The 16565-nt window shown below is 47.2% G+C and overlaps 1 protein-coding gene across 1 annotated transcript in view; it reads right to left on the bottom strand.

The window, feature by feature from the left end:
• Nucleotides 1–1884: 1884 nt before the first annotated feature.
• slc25a21 (solute carrier family 25 member 21) overlaps nt 1885–16565 on the bottom strand; it is an 82393-nt gene continuing 67712 nt past the window's right edge. The window contains exons 5-11 of the mRNA XM_035532793.1: nt 10393–10459; nt 8732–8791; nt 6957–7064; nt 6697–6861; nt 4211–4392; nt 2236–2288; nt 1885–2134 (exon numbers count right to left, since the gene is read on the bottom strand). Coding sequence (XP_035388686.1) covers nt 2073–2134; nt 2236–2288; nt 4211–4392; nt 6697–6861; nt 6957–7064; nt 8732–8791; nt 10393–10459 — 697 coding nt within the window. The 3' untranslated portion in view covers nt 1885–2072. The remainder of the gene's footprint in view (nt 2135–2235; nt 2289–4210; nt 4393–6696; nt 6862–6956; nt 7065–8731; nt 8792–10392; nt 10460–16565) is intronic.

Below are 16565 nucleotides of genomic sequence, written 5' to 3' on the forward strand. Positions count from 1 at the left end.
ACCACGAAGACAAGGCAAGGACACGGAGGTGAAAAAATGCACAAGAGACACATCTGAAACGGAACCTCCATTCCTCGTGTTCGCATCTGCGCCTGCATGGCAGAGGCGTTATTTTCAGGCCGCCAGTTTTATAAGCCAAAAACATTTAAGGAGCAAAATGGCATGCTAGAAACAACTTCGCGGGAAATCAAAAAAGGCTTTCATGTAAAATCAGATTTTGAAGATATTATTTTAAGAGCCCCCCCCCCCACGTTTTCAAAATCGTCCGTCTTTATTTTGTTCTTTCATGTGCTGTTTTTGAGTTTTTTATCCTCACGAAATCAGTAACAATATTTCTATGAATATTTACATTTTACACATTTGGCAGACACTTTTATCCAGAGCGACTTACAATTTCAAGCACGCTACAGAGGTAAGCAAATGCAACATTAGGAGTCTTGTCCAAGGACATTTATAGGAGCACTTGGCCAGATGGAGTATGAACTCCAGTTCCCCACGGGGGAGGAAGCACTGTTACCCTGGAGACTTTACCAACCATTAGGTTGGTATAATTATTAAGGGTGCTATGGGTCTGATTACAAAAATAACTGGCCTTGTGCTTCTACCACTGCTTTTGATAATGAAATGCCAAATGTGTCCATTTCCCTCTTTATTGTAGTCATTAAATACAGCCTTTAAAAAACAAATTACAATTGCAATATTTAAAAACTTGTTTACTACTCAGAATTGATTTATAATTGTCTTTAAGCCATATGGTAATCAATTTACATGTAAAAATCCCCTAATTACTGAATTTAAGGCTGATGTTGAACAAGGCCCTGTGCTTCCTATTACCTCCTAACTAAGTCTGTCTAGATCATCGATTGTTTGCATGTTGATCATAATAATGGTTTAAGTTCAATACTTCAATTTTTCAACAGCACATGTACTAATTTAATAAATGAATTCAAATTTCAAGTATTTGGTGTCCTAATCTAAAATAAAATGTAAAATATAATTTTACATTGAAATATTACTGAGATACTGATGTCTTTGGAAGAAGAAATTGCAAAAGGATACTAACCTTAAAAATGTCGATTATATATAAAGACAATTTATTTTTATATAGAAAAGCATTTAGAAATTTGGCCAGAGTTCTCTTAACGTACTAAGTATGACTAAAAAAAAGAGTACAAATCACTTTTTGCCTCATTTACACGTCACAAGAAACGTCAGCCATGATGGTTTGTGAACAAACGCCATCGAGTCCTCAACCCTCTGCTGACACACCTGACCACAAGGTCTTTACTCAGAGGCTTCTGGGATTCAGCTTCATGAGTTCCATTCCCTCGGAGCGGAAATGGCTTTCCTTCAGAAACAGTCTAACGTACTTGGTTTAGCGCAAACTGAAGTGGCTCCTGACTTCCTGCTGGTGAAGCTTTTCTTGTGGAGTGGCAGGTGTGGTTGACTGGAGCCTGTTTGTTTGGGTGTGGTTGTTTTTTGGGTGAAGCAGCTATGATGGCACGTAATTTCCTCTCTCCGCCACCCGGACATCCTTGCCACTCAAGTAATAATACTTAATGAGAATTTCACAGTCATTATCTTCCTCCCGAATCAACAAGGAACTTGGTCCAGTGCAGTGACGTTGGTGTAGAAGGATGTGTGTTTGCTATGCAGAATTAATGTCGCTGTAGTGAAGCTTAGTGGTGCATCCATGGTTACGGTACAGGATAGTTCTGGTAGCTGCTGTACCCTGCGATGAGACGATGGCGTGAGCGTGAAGGTCAGTGGCGTGAGTGTGATGTGTGTAGGGCGATGGCGTGAGTGTGACGTGTGTAGGGTGGCATGAAGTGTGAAGTGTGTAGGGTGGCATGAAGTGTGAAGTGTGTAGGGTGGCATGAAGTGTGAAGTGTGTAGGGTGGCGTGGGTGTGAAGTGTGTAGGGTGGCGTGAGTGTGAAGTGTGTAGGGTGGCGTGGGTGGCACTTCATGTGGACTGTGCTCAGTGGGCTGGGGTCAGTGGGCTGGGGTCAGTGGGCTGGGGTCAGGTCTGAAAGAGGGGAGCTCGGGTACATTCCCAAAGTGTTGAAGCCAATCACCAGTTCTGCTGCAGCCAGCCGGACACGTACTCGTACACTAGCAGCATGACCGCGCCCCCTGCACACAAGTAGCATCACTGCGTGAGAATCAGCGTGCACCGTACAAGTTAATTTTTTAAAAGAAACACCAGTAGATTATATATACTGGTGTTAAGTTACCTGGTCCAAGTCTCATGATCTTGGGAATCAGACCTTTGTATAATGCAAGACATCTACAGAAGAGAGAGAATGTGAACATTTGACCTCACAAAGCTTACTGGATCCCCAACTCAAAATTTCTAACATACAGAATATCACAATTTAGAGTGATCTCTTATAGCCTAGCTTTACCTAATCAGTTGCACTATATTTTAAAGTTAAATGAACATTGTAATCCATAACAACTGGTGCCCCAGTTGAACTCTGAAGTTAGTTGACTGACTGTACTGGAATCTTGTACACTGTGTACATTTTGTACGTTTCGCTGGTGTTTATAAGCAAAAACAACAGAAATCCAGGTCAGCTGTGCAAGCGGACATAAATGTGCAGAGAACAATACAAGTTACCACCAGTCAATTAACTTCTGAGTACTAAAGCCAGAGAACCACCTATACATACAGGGTAGGTGTACATAATACAGACAACTCCGTGTATAGTCAGATACATTACAAAAGATGACTAATATAGAAAAACCATAGCCAACAAAGAGCCCCAAAATATGATTTAGCCCCAAATAGCCCCAAATTGTGCCACAATGTATCACAATGAATGTAATTAAAAAATTGTTCTGCTTAAGTGTAAAATATGAAATGTATATACTTTTCATTTTAATGAATGTGTATTGATGTCTGACTATTATATATTAGATTATATTCTGCCTCACTTCCTTCTCTTTGCCTACTTCCCATGCCCTTGTTCCCTCTCTCTCTCTCTCTCTCTCTCTCTCTCTCTCGCTCTCTCGCTCTCTCTCTCTCTCTCTCTCTCTCGCTCTCTCTCTCTCTCTCTCTCTCTCTCCCTTCCACCCTTCTCTCATACACAGGCAGGTACAAGTCTCAAAAGGTGCCTGTGTTGTATACCTGCCCCCTAATGTGTTCAAGCTGATCTCACTGTCCCCTCCTCTGTGCCCCGCCTCTGTGCCCCGCCTCTGTTGGCGTTAATAAGCTCGAGCCACTTCCTCCCTTCCCCGCTGTCTGATTAAACTGACCCGCTGAGTGCCGCGCGCCTCGTTAGGACCTGCTTAATGACGTCTCCCAGAGGGACCACTAATTAGCCAGGGCTGTGTCGCGTTAGACGGCTGGACAGGATGGGGTGGGGGTGGGGGGACCCTTTCAGTACCCCTAAAAGCTCAGGCGGATGCAGGGTCTCACCTACACGGGAACAGACACATTTACCACCCCCCCCCCCCACACACACACACCCTGCCCCACCTTAAACCAGGCCTCAGCTCATCTAATGAGGAGCAGCTCGGCAGTCTCTATGAGCAAAGTGAAAGGAGCAAATGAAGAGCAACGATTTCACTTGCACAGTCCGCCCTCCACCCCACCCTCTGTATCTGCTCTGGAGGTGGGTCACATGACCTCAGGCACACAGCACTGCAAATACTCTACTACTGCCAGGACTCACCAGTCCACCAGAACGCCAGTGGCCACAATTGTTGGATACAACATAAACCGCAAGTTAAAAATGTTCTCAGGGACCAACAAAAGGTAAACATAATGAATAGCCTTACAGTTAATGCCATAGGTAACAAAACAAACCAATACAGTAAAAATATAACAGAGAGAGAGTGGCACATTGTGGAAATAAAGGTGATGGATGTCAGTCAAAGAAATGCTGGTATCGTGTATGGACGTAAATATTTAGCATGTAAACAACTGTTGCTCTTTGCAACTTCCATGGCTTGCAGCGCAGACCAAACAGAACTGTAATGAACTTAGCTACACAAATAAATTCCAAAAGGAGTGTATGGTATTACCTGGTAAAAACTAGAAAAGACCGGAAAACTCCTTCCTTCCACAGTCATGACCAAGATGTTTCAGGTATACCATTTATTGTTCTATTGAAAGCTCTGTGGTTCTGTTCAGTTGTGTGTGTGTGTGTGTGTGTGTGTGTGTGTGTGTGTGTGTGTGTGTGTGTGTGTGTGACTGATGCGCACCCCTCCTCATGGTACACCAGAGCCATGGTCTGGAAGCAGCTCCGGTACTTTATCTCTCCTGCGACAGGCTGGGGACCCTGGATGCGGCTCTTGGCCACGTCGAAGGGAATGTTCACGCAGGATGAGATGGTTCCCGACAGCAGGCCTATGGCAAACTTCCTCATGAACTCCAGACGAGGGTCCTTTTGCAGAGGAATGGAAATGCAGACATTGGGAAGAGAATGAGAGCAATGAACAGGAAAGAACGTTGGCTGCAGGATAACGAGTGACTATGACACAAGGTACCAACTATGCATCTCAGGACTGGAATGGGAACGTTCAGAAAGAAGTAATATGGAACGGCCTGGTGTTTGTAAACAAGTACATTTTGTTTTAGAAATATGAGGATTGTTCTAATGTTTATGTACAAAAGCAGGGATTTCAGAGCCAGCATTCAAAGACATTAAGCCTAAACCAGGCATACAGAAGGGAAAACAGCTGCCCCGCTAAAGAATGCAGCGGTGTTATTCTATAGTTCTGAATTCGACTTAATCATCCTGTTTGAAAACACAGGCCAGTAAATATGGAGTCAATGAAGAGTGGGGAGGGTACCAGTGAGCGGTGGCCCTCACCACAGCTTAGACTAAAGAGTGCGAGTGGGAGAGCAGGAAACAGAGAGAGTGAGTGAGAGAGGAAGGGGTGGGGGGCATTGTGGATATGATTGCAAAGCTGGCATGAAAGCTCAGATCATTTTATGGTAGCGGGGGGCAGATTCAACTTTCCTGAGAGCGGTGGAAGGCTCCCATTGGCCGAGGCGCGTCACACGGCGCAGGGCGAGCACTGGGGAGAGGATTTATAAACAGGGTTCATGCAGACAGACTGGGGAGGCATATGGGGACAATTTGGGTAATTGGGCTGTGACTCGGCACCAGGGTATTACAGTACCCAACGAAGCCCAGGCCCACGCAGCTCTGACAGCTAATTGGCCAGGATATTTTTACAAATGACAGTGGCCTCGCCGGGTCCGGCTGGCCTCTCCTGGAGCACCGAACACCCTGAGCGTCAGGGCTTGGGTCAACGAGCAGAGCGGGAGAAAAGCGGTGCTCTCAGTCACTGGTCCTCCGCTCCAACTCTACCTCATCCAAACGTCTCTGCACAGTTAGTGGTGCGAGGAACGCTCCCCTACTGCCGACAAAGTTGGTAACATGACCATGACTCGGTGGGAAGGACTCTTGCCCCAGCGCTACTGCACAAACAGCGCGCGGTCCGTACAGCCACGCCTGCCCCACTCTCTTGTGGACAAAAACCACAGGATAAGATGAATCACAGATCTGGCTACGTGAGGCTCAGTGCGATGACTCAAGCCCAACTGGAAATCCAGGGGGGGATACAACTCTCCAGCTGAAACATGAAGGGCTTTGAAGGTCTCCCCCCTCAAGAACGGCGTGCTGTGTGTCCGTTCGGACCCCCTCCCTAATGGACAATACATCCAGGACTCAGGCAGTCCAGACTCATCAGACGTATGGCTTCTCTGGCAGTGATGCTGCCGCCTTAGCTTGGGCTCGGGGGGTTAGGAAATCCTCAGCAGGCCTGATGCTGAAACTCCCTCCCACCACAGTAACTCTACTGGCTGCTTCCAATTAGTCCACTGGAGTTAATCTAATGTCCCGGTTTGTACATGTGGAGCAGGCGTGTGGTACTGTTTCCATTACACAAAATTAACTTGTGTTTGGGAGCAGAGCCCTGCCGGATGTGTAACACGAGCCTCCGAGGATGTGACGGAGAGCAAACAGAGAAGCTATGAGAAGGCTGATCTTAGGCTTGATCCTTCGCTCCACTTCTCTCCCTCCATCTCTTTTCTTTCTCTACCTCTTTTTTTGTTTTTTTACCTCCCCACACATCCTTACACACAAAACTAACCCTAATCCCTAAACCCATGCCCTAACCCTAATCCCTAAACCCATGCCCTAACCCTAATCCCTAAACCCATGCCCTAACCCTAATCCCTAAACCCATGCCCTAACCCTAATCCCTAAACCCATGCCCTTACCCTAACCACATAGCTCTTTTTAAATGATTTATTTATTCATTTCATTCATTCTGGATCCAGGCACCTATGACCAGGCAGAGGGGAACGGGGGCAAGAAGAAATTCCCTTCTGGCACGAAGAAGACACGTTGGTCCTTTTCTGGGTGATACAGAGCAGTGGATTGATATGAAAAATGTACAAAAGTAGGATTAAACAGAGGCACTCACCCAATACAGAAATCCATGAGATTAGCCACGGACCAACGTTAAAAGTCAGACAAAGACTACTGTGGCAGACTACTGTGTGCTGCTCACATTCAGAATGTCACATATGAGAACATGGTAATCCGACCACAATGTCCTGCAATGTTTCTCTACAACAGAGTTCTCCCACTGTTCAGTTATCATTGGTAAAACAAAAGGCCTCTTTGGGACATGAGTTATGATCCTGCCACCATCCACCTCCTGCCCCCTTCTACCTGGCTGGCTGGGATGGCGTCTTTGACGTTGAAGTAGAAGCCGAAGTAGATCATGTTGAAGACACCGTGGCGTCCCAGGGTGGAGGTGAGACCCTTGTTTAGTCCGTGGAGGCCGAAGCCGTCCGCGTTGACGATCGCGCGGGCCTGAGCGAACGTGGAGGGCTGCTGCATGGGGGAGACAGGCAGGTGTGCTGACAGGAAGCTTGACGCGAGGACGCTGGCCAATCAGAACGGTGGCTGAGGACAGAGTTGTGCCTTACCACCCTGAAGGAGTCCCTGTTAGCCTGCAGGTTCACTTTCACCACCTCAAACGGGTTAACCACCAGTGCTTCGGTTAAGCCTGAACCCAGCCCGGCCACGGAGAGAGCCTGAATCATACAGAGACACATGCCTAAATTATACTGGGCCATGATGTTGCCATGAGGAAAGAGCCTGTAGGCAAAAACCTTCAGGTTAAGTACACAGTACTAAGTCATAAGGCAGGTTGCATATTGTAGATGACCAGTCAAAGCTGCAGGTAGAAATACCAGACCAATGTCATCACTCAAACTGAGAAATGTAGCAAGGACTTAGGAACGCTCCTTATGAACGTGTTTGCTCAGATAGCGGGCTTGACTTTAAGCTGCTAGCTGAATGAAACTGCCTCCATCGCTCATTCACACAGGGAAGAATGAAGATGCAGACAGAAGGCCAAGATGAATGAACCGACTCAGACAAACTGACTGGGACAAAGGTTCATTTGTTCATATGCTGAATAAAGGCATAACTCAAACGTCACGAACCGCTGGGTTTTCACTTACATACTTTTCTTTAAGAACCAAAAACGACCTTTATGTGTAAAATGAATGCCTAGGATGGTTTTGTTTAGCGAGTCTCCGTTCCAGCCAACATTGGCACTGTAATGATGTCTGGGACGTGTGTGATTTCACCAGGGTGTCTTACTGGGATTCAGAGAACAGTTCAGCGTAACATCCTGCTTAGAATACACACACACACACACACACACACACACACACACGAGCACGTGCTAGTTGACAATGTGTTCAGATGCACACATGCAATGTGTACTCGCTGTACTGGCGAGAGGATCCTGACACGCGTAGGGTGTATTTGTATGCAGGTCTGCATGCTTATGTAAATACGTGTCTGGGTGTTTATGACGGCTAACGTACCGCTGTAATGGGAAAACGTCAAGGCCGTGCATGCGTCTCATTACTTTTCCTCAGTCTCTATCGCCCTGTCGCACTGTGCCCAGCCATCTCCAGCCATCTCGTGTTGTGTTTACACAGCCAGCCATTGCTTTTCCATTCCTCCTTTCTATTATTGCTACACACGTCCTCGCCAATCACCCTGAGCCCTTGCAGCTGCACCGAAGGGGGGCGGGTCAGGGGGGCGGAGCTAGCACCACTCAAGCATGCCCCCTAACGCATGCGGTCCGGTCGCTAACGATCCCCCCCCCCCCCCCCCGGCCTCGTACGTTGCACATCATCTACCGCTGCCTTTCCCTTGCCCTAGGGACTGGTGCAGGGGCTTTCCCCAGAACGGCCTGCCCGCGGCCAGTGCAGTGATGGATGGGCCCGATAAATATTTCCCCCACTCTGGCTCTCCAAGCAGGTCGCGGGCAGGAGCTGTGCCGTGCGGGTGAGAGAGGGAGTCAGACCTGAGGGGGAGGGGGAGCTCATCAATCAGGCCTGCGGCGGCCCTGACGGGACGCTGTCACCCTAATGGGCCGTCCCGCACACACGGCATACCGGCCTGCACTTGTCCTGCTCACACCTCTTTCGTTCTGCCATCAAACTTCGTAACACTGCAGACAATTCAGGGCTCAGTGCCAAACTGGGGCGATGTAGCAGCTGCTGACTGAGTGTACATTGTCTGTGACTAGGGTGGAATAGCCAAATTTCAAAATGACCTCTTTCCTATATCTTTAAAAGTTTTGTGTTTGTTTTTTTTTACAAATTGCATGCAATAGCGTGTGTGTGTGTGTGTGTGTGTGTGTGTGTGTGTGTGTGTGTGTGTGTGTGTGCGTACTTACCAGGCCTGGAGATAAGGCAGTGAAACTCAGTACCTTCTTGTATTGCTCGAAGGTGAAAAACTGTGGAGCAGATCAGGACAAATGAACTGTCAGTGTCAGGAAGTGTATTCAAACTAACACACACACGCACAGGTGTATTCAGACTAACACACACACACACACATACACACACACACACAGGCGCACATGGATGCGCGTGCGCATGCACACATACATGTGAAAGCATGCCACCACCTTGAGCAAACACAGTTGTTCTGCAAGAGGAAGCTCATGCAGACTATGAAGGAGTCTGGTCAAAAGAGTCCTATTACTTGAGAGAAAATCTAGTCTAGTCCACAGGTACTTATGAGACTACATATTACATTTAAAAAAATATTTTTACATTCTATAAATGTTATATATATATATATATATATATATATATATATATATATATATATATATATATATATATATATATATATATATATATATATAAAATTTTATATTCTCTTTTTGGTTTTATATTCTACTTTTTTATCATTCAATTGCATTTAAAGAAATACTCCAGTATTTTAAAAAGTGGATTTTATTCATTATCCAGGGTGGTTTAAATGCTTTTAGTGCATTTTGTCACGTTTGATTGTTACAAACAATGCAAAATGATACCCTGTAATTATGCCCTTTGGAAATCTACAGGAGGTCATTTTTAAAACATTTTTTGGCCTCATCTGTAACTCTAAAAACAAGCATTTGACTAAAACCATCCTAAACCATACATGAGGCTAACACTGGAGTATTACTTTAATGTTAATGCATTAACAAATCTGTGCTGGAATGAAAAGGCACAGTTACTAACAGAGAGACACATTATATTATAAAAGGAAACGTTATTCAGGACCTACAGCCATGGAAAATTGTTAAGATTATTGACATTTACTTAAATATAATGAATCACACATGGCTTGAAGGACAGAGTATAAATCTGTTACTTTTGAGCAAACATTATCTCATAATGATGGGTATTAGATGTCCCAGCAGGGCACAGTACATTTGCAGAGCCAACTAAAAAGATCTGCTTGGTATCTCTACTAACTTGTAGACAAGGACATTATGCATCGCACAAACCTGCGCAGAATAAAACCCTAAAGACCATTACTACATTGTTTAGAATTAACCAGGTTGCTTGAATTAAAATAAAACACGGTGAGTGGAAGCGGGTAGAGAGAGAGGCGCACACGTCTGGGTGTTTATCTCTGGAGCCCAGACTTCCGTATTCTCATTAACCTCCTATCCAGATGTCATTCAGGCTAGACTGCAGGGTGCTGGACATGAGCCCTCCCTCCCCTCTGCTTTCCTGCGGCCGCCGCGAGGCTCTCACCAGAGCGTGGCACCACGTCCGCCCCGCTGGGGAGGGAGGCCGGCCAGGGTGCCAGCACCGTCAGGACGCGAGGTCAGCGGCAGGCGGGATCGCTGGCCGAGGCTGAGCCTCCACCACGTCAGATTCACACACCGTGAAGAAATCCACCCCTATCAGCTCTGGCCTATCGGAGGGAAGCCCGTGCACCAGCGCTGGACTATCACAAAGTGGCATGTGGGGGACAGCCCGGAGTCTCTCTGTGTGTGTGTGTGTGTGTGTGTGTGTGTGTGTGTGTGTGTCAGACAGACAGCGATATCGTTACCTTAACTGCTCTCTTTGGTGTCTCAGCTAGAATAGGGGGTAGGATTCCCTTGTAAAACCCAAACACACTGTAAACAGAAAGGGACCACTGTTATCACTTAACACAACAACAACAGAAGCACACACACTAGCGACATATTGTAGGACATTTCTTTGAATTTGGTCGGGGGGGTGAGAACCAAAAAGACAAAAGATAATGACAGAAAACACCACCTGACGTTTCCACCAGGTGTTTTAGCGCAACTGGATAAAGACCGATTAAACGCATGTTCAACGTCCCGTCCCCGTGCACGTGATGGACAGGTCCTCAAAATGGCAGCATCTCCCACGGGCGCTTGTGTTGCCGAGCGGACGCGCTCACAAGGAATGGACAAGGACGCTCGGCTGGAAACCGCAGTAAACGCAGCAGGGACCCTTTACAGGATGGGCTGCTACAGTAAACGTTTTGACACGTCCATACAACATGTAGGCTAAATGGTCAGGGGGAAGGTGTGTGTGTACGAGCTTGTAGTCATTCCACCTGCTCAACCGTGATGTCAGCAGCGGCCCGGTAGCTGGTCTCGGCGTGCCAGTTCTATGGAAATCTAACCCTATCAGCTCTGGCGTGTAGTGCTGATTAACTAGACAGAGCTTCAACTGTTCTTGGCTGTTTGTTTCAAAGCAATTGTTTCCTGCCCAGAAACAGGTTCGACTGGTCCAAAAGCTTCAACAGGCAAAAACTGCACTGGCAAGTGGAAACAGTGAGCAAAAAAGAAGGCTGATCACCACGAGTGAGTTTCTTCGGCCTGGTCCTGGTGGACGCAGGTTTGGTTTCATTTACTAAACATACCTTAAATGAAATCACAACATCCTTAAGGAAAACAAAGGAGTTTGATATGTAAATGGATTATAGGGGCTGATATTAGCTTGCAAGACAAGACCATTCATCATTATAAACCCAGTACAACAAAGAAATAAGGCCAAAAGTATTCTAAACCGAACTAATAAAATACTACATTTTTCCAGTAACCTTCACTAATGAGGACATGTACCCTCTCACTGTTAATAGTGTATTTAAAATAGTTGGTAGTATTAAACTAAAGAGAGAATTTTTAGAAAAGACACTAGAGGGGTTCATAGAAAAGAATTTGATTAAGACACTGATCAATGAACAAAATACTGTTTTATTGCTCATAAATGTCTCTTGAAAACCCACTAGCTGTTATGCACACTGTTAATGTCTCTGATGAGCAATACAATATTTACAGAATCTTGTTAAATAGTGTCAGTTACTGCTAGCAGACAGTAATCCAACGTGTCAGCAAACAGCAGTGTCCAGCCGAGTAAATACTTCAGCATGCTCTCATTCTCCCCGGGCAGACACCAGCACCCGGTGAAGCAGCCATTGTTTAGGCAGCACGCACATATACAATTCTGCAATTGAAACCCGACTCTGTTTTCTTAATCTTCATGGTGGGACAAGCCCGAGCACAGGCCACGGCTCTCGCGTCGTCGACAGCAGAAGCCCTGAACTCAATGCCATTTCCCTGCCATACTTTTAGAAGGTGCCAAACATTGTACGTCCCGTGATTTCACGATCAGCGGGAGGACGTCGGGCGCTGGCGACAGGCTCCCTCTGCTCTTCGGCGTGCCCCACGGGGACGAGCCGGCACAGCACCGGGACTGGGAGGATGGCGGACTTAGACGGAGACCAATGGCGTAGGACTCAGGAGAAGCCGAAACAGCCTCGCGTCCTCTCCGTTAGGTCAGTGGCCAATCGGCAGCGCCCGGGACGCCTCTGCGTGGCTAGACAGAAACGACTCCGCGAGGCTTCTTCGGGACAGCTATGTTAGAAAGAAGGCACAGGTGGTGTGCCTGTGTGAGATGTTTGGGGGAGGGGGGGAGAAAGGCATCTTTCTGAGTACTAGCTCACACATGTATTGATAGTGAACACACGCTTGTGGACAGAGAGGACTGTGTAGCGTGACTGCTTCGTGTGAACCCTCCTACCGCAGTATTGTGAAAACACCGCTCAGCAGTCAACAGAGATGTTCTCGGCCGGTTGCGTCAGGGCATAAATATTATTGTTTCTGTGAGCAGATATGGGCCGATTATCTGGAGCCCTGGAACAGCGCCACGGCATTTCTAAGCCTACTAAAACCACCAGCACAGCCCTCGCCTTGCAGGGTGTCAAAGGGTCACTCCCTCGCCAGCGCCGGGCAGCCTAACGGGTGCTGCGGCAACAGGGAAGCAGCAGGGAAGGGGGCCCCAAAGCGCCGGCGCAACGCACACCCTCCTTTTTCAGCATGCAAACGGTGGCCGCTCGCTGCCCGGGGGGGGGAGTGGTTAGCCCAAGAAACCATCAGGTGTCTGCATAAAGCTCAGATTTGATACACACGCACTTGGGGGCCCCATTTGACTGAGCCTGGTTTGAATGCTGATTTGACTCTGAAAGTAAAGCGCACACGAGGTCCCCACTAGGCCCTCGTAAGCAAATCGGAGCCCATTCGGGATGTGTGTGGGTCCAGCTGCCCATGTTTGTATAGGTGTAATTTGTCTTTGATTTCCATAAAGCCCATTTTCTCCCATTCAGCACAGAGCCACATAACTCAGCTTAACAAAAAGAGAGGAAGGAAATGACACATTAACCAAATTGGATAATGAGATGAAATGTTTGATTCCGGTCCGAGTTATGATGTGGGCTGCGGGGGGCCGATACCGAGATGCAGGGATGAGTATTTTTGTTTACCTAGCTCACGTCTCGTCAGCGTCTCACGTGTGCGCGGCTGTAATCTCACGTCACTGATATCCAGGCCTCCGTACCCTACACCTGGTCCACAGCCTGCATGCTTGATCTGCAAATATCACTATTTACAAAATGAAGCTACAACCTTGACAAGGGTGGAGGAGAACACCCAGTCCGAAAGCAGCCAGTAGAGGAGACACGGACACCCGAGCCCAGCAGTGAGACAGGGAGTCTCGGCTCACGGTGACTCGGTTAACTCATGTAAGATCTTGCACCTCTATGGGCTGCACACATCGGTGAGAACTATTCAAGACAAACCAGCTCATTCACGTTTTCAAATTACTCAGAAACAACAGAGTTGTAAATGTTGTTGCTTTTGGTATTGGTTCATTGGTTGTTGTTTTTTGTGTGTGTGTGTGACCAAATCCAAATAATCCAAATGTTTTTTTTTCTAAATCAATCAACCTTAAAAATAATGTTATTTAAATAATTCTCTCTCACTCCAAATTAAAGACATTTGTATTCTGTATAAACACCATTAATACTGTAACTTTTGACCTCATAGTAATGGCACACAAATGCAGAGAAGTACGTAATGGGGAAAAAATCTTATTTATCACACTACTTTCCACGATTTCACAATTCATTTGTTTTTAACTGCAGACAATGAGGTAGTTAAATAAGGCCTTTAGCCTCTGAGCGATTTCAGAGCAGTAGCTTTGCTAACTAGTTTCGAAATGAGCTAAAATAAATACAATTTAAAAATATGGAATTAATTTATTGTCAATTAATCTCTAATTTACAATCACCCAATGTAAATAAAGTCCATATAAATGTATCTGACTATGTAATAAATATCAGTGTACCGAACAAAATATCATGCAAGATACCCAGCAAATTAAAAAAAGACCATTGTAAAATTAGAACACACATTTCATTTAAAGTTGTTATATGTTAAAATCAGTATTTGCTTTGTTCTACAGAAAATACTTAGTTTGAAAAGACACAAAGTGCTTATTGCTTCTTTTTTTTTAAGGTTTTGGAATAAATGCATTAACTGTACTTTTAAAGGCTACAAACAAACATACAACAAACCTAAAATCACAAAAGTCAAGAGGAGTCAGCTGTAATTGTATATAAAAATACTGCCCCCCCGAGCAGAGCTGCATGTTTGCTAGAGTCAGGGTAGGAACACTGTTTGGCGGAGCGTCAGGAGGGTACAGCTCATGTGACGATCTCCTCCCCCACTGCTGACATCAGTCATACACACCTTTATCCAGCCAAAATGCACATTTACTGTGATTCATGGATGAGATTCCAAATTACAGTGATGCCTTGAGACATGGCAGTTTAGCTTGATGTCTCAACACATTCAGGAAAGAAACAAAAATAAAAACCACCTCGCAACCACCGCACACCTCCCTGTGAAATGTTAGTGTACAGTTATGAGAAAGGTGATGTTTTGGTTTTTTTTTACTTTCCAGAATTATCGGGCTTTCATCATTATGTGGTTTTATAAACATGACTTATTGATGTAGAAAGTCAAATGCCCATTTTACAGTTTTTCTGAATAAACAGTTGTAGGGTAAGTGATATAAAATTAAATTTGGACATATTTATGAACACCTTAACTGCAGGAATCTTAAAAAAAAAAAACTTTGCTGCAGCCACACATGGTACAGTTTCAGTTTGGCTGTTTGGGGGACACCTTCTTGGAACAGCCTGCTTCAGCTCAAACCACAGCATTTCCACACGACTGAGCACCATGACTGTTGTCTTTGCTGGTCATTTATTCCTGTATTTCAGGTCATTGCCGTGTACATGATCCATCATCTTCTGAATTTTCAATCATGACATCCTGACATGCTGCTGTAGAATTTCCTCATCCATTTCCATCACGCTCACAGCATATAGCAGATGCGCTTGTTTATAGTGACTTACACAGTATTTTTGTTGGCTTAGTAGGTCCGTGTCTAATGCGTATCAAGCCTTGTCTGTCAGAGACAAAGGGCAGAACAGGAAAAAGGTATAACACACACACCCCTCCACCGTGCTGCACCTCACCACTACACACCCCTCCACCGTGCTGCACCTCACCACTACACACACCCCTCCACCGTGCTGCACCTCACCACTACACACCCCTCCACCGTGCTGCACCTCACCACTACACACCCCTCCACCGTGCTGCACCTCACCACTACACACACCCCTCCACCGTGCTGCACCTCACCACTACACACACCCCTCCACCGTGCTGCACCTCACCACTACACACACCCCTCCACCGTGCTGCACCTCACCACTACACACCCCTCCACCGTGCTGCACCTCACCACTACACACACCCCTCCACCGTGCTGCACTTCACCACTACACACCCCTCCACCGTGCTGCACCTCACCACTACACACCCCTCCACCGTGCTGCACCTCACCACTACACACACCCCTCCACCGTGCTGCACCTCACCACTACACACACCCCTCCACCGTGCTGCACTTCACCACTACACACCCCTCCACCGTGCTGCACCTCACCACTACACACACCCCTCCACCGTGCTGCACCTCACCACTACACACACCCCTCCACCGTGCTGCACTTCACCACTACACACACCCCTCCACCGTGCTGCACCTCACCACTACACACACCCCTCCACCGTGCTGCACCTCACCACTACACACACCCCTCCACCGTGCTGCACCTCACCACTACACACACCCCTCCACCGTGCTGCACCTCACCACTACACACCCCTCCACCGTGCTGCACCTCACCACTACACACACCCCTCCACCGTGCTGCACCTCACCACTACACACCCCTCCACCGTGCTGCACCTCACCACTACACACACCCCTCCACCGTGCTGCACCTCACCACTACACACACCCCTCCACCGTGCTGCACCTCACCACTACACACCCCTCCACCGTGCTGCACTTCACCACTACACACACCCCTCCACCGTGCTGCACCTCACCACTACACACACCCCTCCACCGTGCTGCACCTCACCACTACACACACCCCTCCACCGTGCTGCACTTCACCACTACACACACCCCTCCACCGTGCTGCACTTCACCACTACACACACCCCTCCACCGTGCTGCACCTCACCACTACACACACCCCTCCACCGTGCTGCACTTCACCACTACACACACCCCTCCACCGTGCTGCACCTCACCACTACACACACCCCTCCACCGTGCTGCACCTCACCACTACACACACCCCTCCACCGTGCTGCACTTCACCACTACACACACCCCTCCACCGTGCTGCACCTCACCACTACACACACCCCTCCACCGTGCTGCACCTCACCACTACACACACCCCTCCACCGTGCTGCACTTCACCACTACACACACCCCTCCACCGTGCTGCACCTCACCACTACACACACCCCTCCACCGTGCTGCACCTCACCACTA

The sequence above is a fragment of the Electrophorus electricus genome, chromosome 13, assembly GCF_013358815.1.
Source record: "Electrophorus electricus isolate fEleEle1 chromosome 13, fEleEle1.pri, whole genome shotgun sequence".
Lineage (NCBI taxonomy): Eukaryota > Metazoa > Chordata > Actinopteri > Gymnotiformes > Gymnotidae > Electrophorus > Electrophorus electricus.